Source organism: Psammomys obesus, unplaced genomic scaffold (genome assembly GCF_907164565.1).
Source record: "Psammomys obesus unplaced genomic scaffold, mPsaObe1.curated_primary_1811, whole genome shotgun sequence".
NCBI lineage: Eukaryota > Metazoa > Chordata > Mammalia > Rodentia > Muridae > Psammomys > Psammomys obesus.
The window spans coordinates 9,764-13,178 of NW_026588863.1; the positions used below are offsets into that span (position 1 = coordinate 9,764).

The 3,415-nt window shown below is 42.8% G+C and overlaps 1 gene segment (V, D, J or C); it reads right to left on the reverse strand.

The window, feature by feature from the left end:
* Positions 1-213: 213 nt before the first annotated feature.
* On the reverse strand, positions 214-770 carry LOC129674781 (immunoglobulin kappa chain variable 6-17-like; the record flags this gene model as incomplete). The annotated part of the segment is given in 2 exon segments: positions 214-515; positions 704-770. Coding segments are annotated over 2 exon segments (351 nt in total), but the record flags the coding sequence as incomplete, so codon positions are not given.
* Positions 771-3,415: the final 2,645 nt, after the last annotated feature.

Sequence of the window (3,415 nt, forward strand, 5' to 3'; positions counted from 1 at the left end):
ACTTAGTTTCTCCTTTTTATCTATACACACCAGTGTTGCCAAAAATATAGAAGAAAAGAGGGTATCTCTTAATTAATTTCTACAGAAGGTTGCATTAATTAGTCATGTATAGCAGATCTTAGGCAGAAGAGGGAAGTGTGCAGGCCCAGGGCTCTGTGTGGTGCAGGCAGCTGGTGAGATTGTCAAGGAGGTTTGTGTTGGAGGCTGAAGCACTGTGGGAGGAGTATAGTCATACTGCTGACAGTAATAAACTGCCAGGTCTTCAGCCTGCACACTGCTGATGGTGAGAGTGAAATCTGTCCCAGATCCACTGCCTGCGAAGCGATCAGGGACCCCAGTGTATCGAGTGGATGCCCTGTAGATCAGCAGTTTAGGAGGCTGCCCTGGTTTCTGCTGGTACCAAGCTACATAACTCCTCACACTCTGACTGGACTTGCAGCTTAGGGTGATTCTGTCTCCAACAGATGTGGACATGAATTCAGGAGACTGGGTCATCATGATGCTTCCATCAGCACCTACAACCAGAAATAGACAATGAGTATACACATATACACAAAAAGAGTTCCTGATACAAGTGTTGGGATCTCAAATGCCTTTTCTAATGGCATTGCCTGCATATAATTGGTTTCCTATAGTAAATAGCTGTTTTTTTTTCTACAAATAAATTGTTTGGATGATATTCTAATACTCTTTAATGTCTCACCAGACATCCAGAGGAGCAGGAATATGAAGACCTGGGTCTGTGACTCCATCTTGGTGCCCCAGGCTGTCTGATGCTTTTCAGTTCTCACTGCAAAGGCCTGGTTTATAAATTATGGGCTGATGGGCTGTCTTGGAGGGACCTATGCAAAACAGTCATCACAAGAGAAGGTAAATAACCAGCGTTCTGGGCTGTTTGAGAATCCAGGTTAAATTTTCAGCTAAAAATATCATCAAAGCGAGCACCTAATCTCTGGGGGAAAAAAGTAAACAGAAGCTCAAGGACCAACTTAGAGCTCTCAATCTAAAAATAGCAAGATGCACTCATGACAGGCTTCCATTAAAAAATCAAAAGCATTTAAATAAAGTGAGTTTAATAGAAATAATACTAGAAAACCTTTGATTACAATCAATATCCTAATCAATAACAGAGAAAGAAACAGAAGAAGCAGAAAGAAGAAAGGAAAAAGGAAGGGGAAAGTAGATGAGAAAGTGAGAGAAAGGAAAGAAAAGAGTATGGAGAGGAGAGGGAAATCTGGATTGGAGAGGGATTGGAAATGTGAAGAGGATAGAATAGTTGAGCAGATAAAGGAAATACATATTAAAACAGAAAGGTTTGGGAATACAGAGTCAGATCAGTAGTTATGAGCATTTCATCTCTTATAAAACACTCATATTTGATTCCAATGAATTGTTTGATGATTCTCAGTCATCTGTAATTGCAGTTATATCACACACATGAGACACATACATATTATGCATACATACATACATACATACATACATATCTAAATACATACATAGATTTTGAGATGTGAGCCCTGAGCTTCTGCTCCAGCTAAAACAAGGTCTGCCACCTGCTGCCTTCATTCTGCTATCACAGATTCTAGTTTTCTGAAAGCCCCCCAAGAACCCTTTCTTAAAAAGTGGCTTTGGTCATTTTTTAAATTAAATTTTGATTTTTTTTACATTAATTATATTCTATTTGCTTTGTATCCCAGCTGTAGCCTCTCCCTTGTTCTCTCTCAATCCCACCCTCCCTCTCTCCTTCATCTTTTCCCATGCCCCTCTATAAGTCCACCAATAGGGGAGGCCACCTCCCCTTTGAACTGATCATTGCTAATTAGGTCTCATCAGGACTGACTGCATTGTCCTCCTCTCTGGCCTGGCTAGACTGCTCCTTCCTCATCCTCACGAGAGAGCTGAGGGGGGTCAAAGGGACAGCCACTTAGTTCAGAGACAGTCCCTCTTTCCCTTACTAGGAAATCCCCTTTGAACACTGAGTTTCCATCGACTGCATCTGTGCAGGGGTTCTAGGTTACCATCATGAATGGATCGTGGTTGGAGTTTCAGTCTCAGAAAATACCCCTGAGTCCAGATAATTTGGTTCTGTTTCTTTACTTGTGGAGCTCCGGTACTTTTCAGGTCTTACTATCTACCTCTTCTTTCATATGATTCCCTGCACTCTGCCCAAAATATGGTTATGAGTTTCAGCATCTGCTTTGATATACTGCTTGGTAGTCTTTCAGAGGACCTCTGTGGTAGGCTCCTGTCCTGTTTCTTCTTCTTCTTCTTTTTTTTTTTTTTTTTGTTCTTCCTAGGTCCATTCCATTTGTCTTTCTAAGTGATGATTGATCCTCTTAACCTGGGTCCTCCTTCTTGTTTAGCTTCTTTAAGTGTACAGATTTTATTATGTTTATCCTATCTTATAGGTCTAATATCCACTTATAAGTGAGTATATTTCTTTGTTTTTAATTGCTGACTAGTATTCCATTGTGTTAATGTACCACAATTTCTGTATCCATTCCTCCATTGATGGGCACCTGGGTTGTTTCCAGGTTCTGGCTATTACAAATACAGCTGCTACAAACATGGTTGAACAAATGTCATTGTTGTGGACTTGAGCAACTTTTGGATGTATGCCTCGGAGTGCTATAGCTGGATCTTGAGGAAGCGCTTTTTCTAAGTGCCTGAGAAAACACCTCATGTGTTGTCACTTGAGTTTTTGATCTTAGCCATTCTGAAAGGTGCAAGGTGAAAACTCAAGGTTGTTTTGATTTTCATCTCCCTGATGACTAAGGATGTTGAGCATTTCTTTAAGTGTTTCTCTGCCATTCAATAGTCCTCTATTGAGAATTCTGTTTAGCTCTGTACCCCATTTTTGATTGGATTCCTTGATTTGTTGTTTTTTAACTTCTTTAAGACTATATGTATGAGCAGAGGGGCCAAGATGGTGGCACCGGGAGAACACCGTGTCTGAGAAGCAGGACAACACACTTCGTGTAGCGACCAGCAGACTGAACTCTAGACCCTAAAACAACAGCGATCGATCGTGTTTCCCAGGTGAGGGGAGGCTCCCATCGCGTGGGAATCGGTCGGGTCCACTCTCAGCTGCCCAGCCAGAACCCGGAAGAGAACCTGGCTAACTCGGGCTTAAGGTCTCCGGGCTGTTGCTCCAAGCCTGCTTGTGCCGATCACTTTCCCAGGCTGATTGGTGGGCTCAAGGGTGCCTGAGGCTGAGAGTACCAGTCGCAAAAAAAAAAAAAAAAAAACCCACGGGGAAGCAAAGTTGCCAGACGGGTCACCGGTCACCCAGTCTTTCCCTGGAAGGTCTCTCGAACCTCAGATACCTGCTGCCATCACAACTGAGCTCCCGCCGCGCACGGATTATAGCTGCACAGCTGCGCGCCCAACTCAAAATCCCTACTCCCTCTTC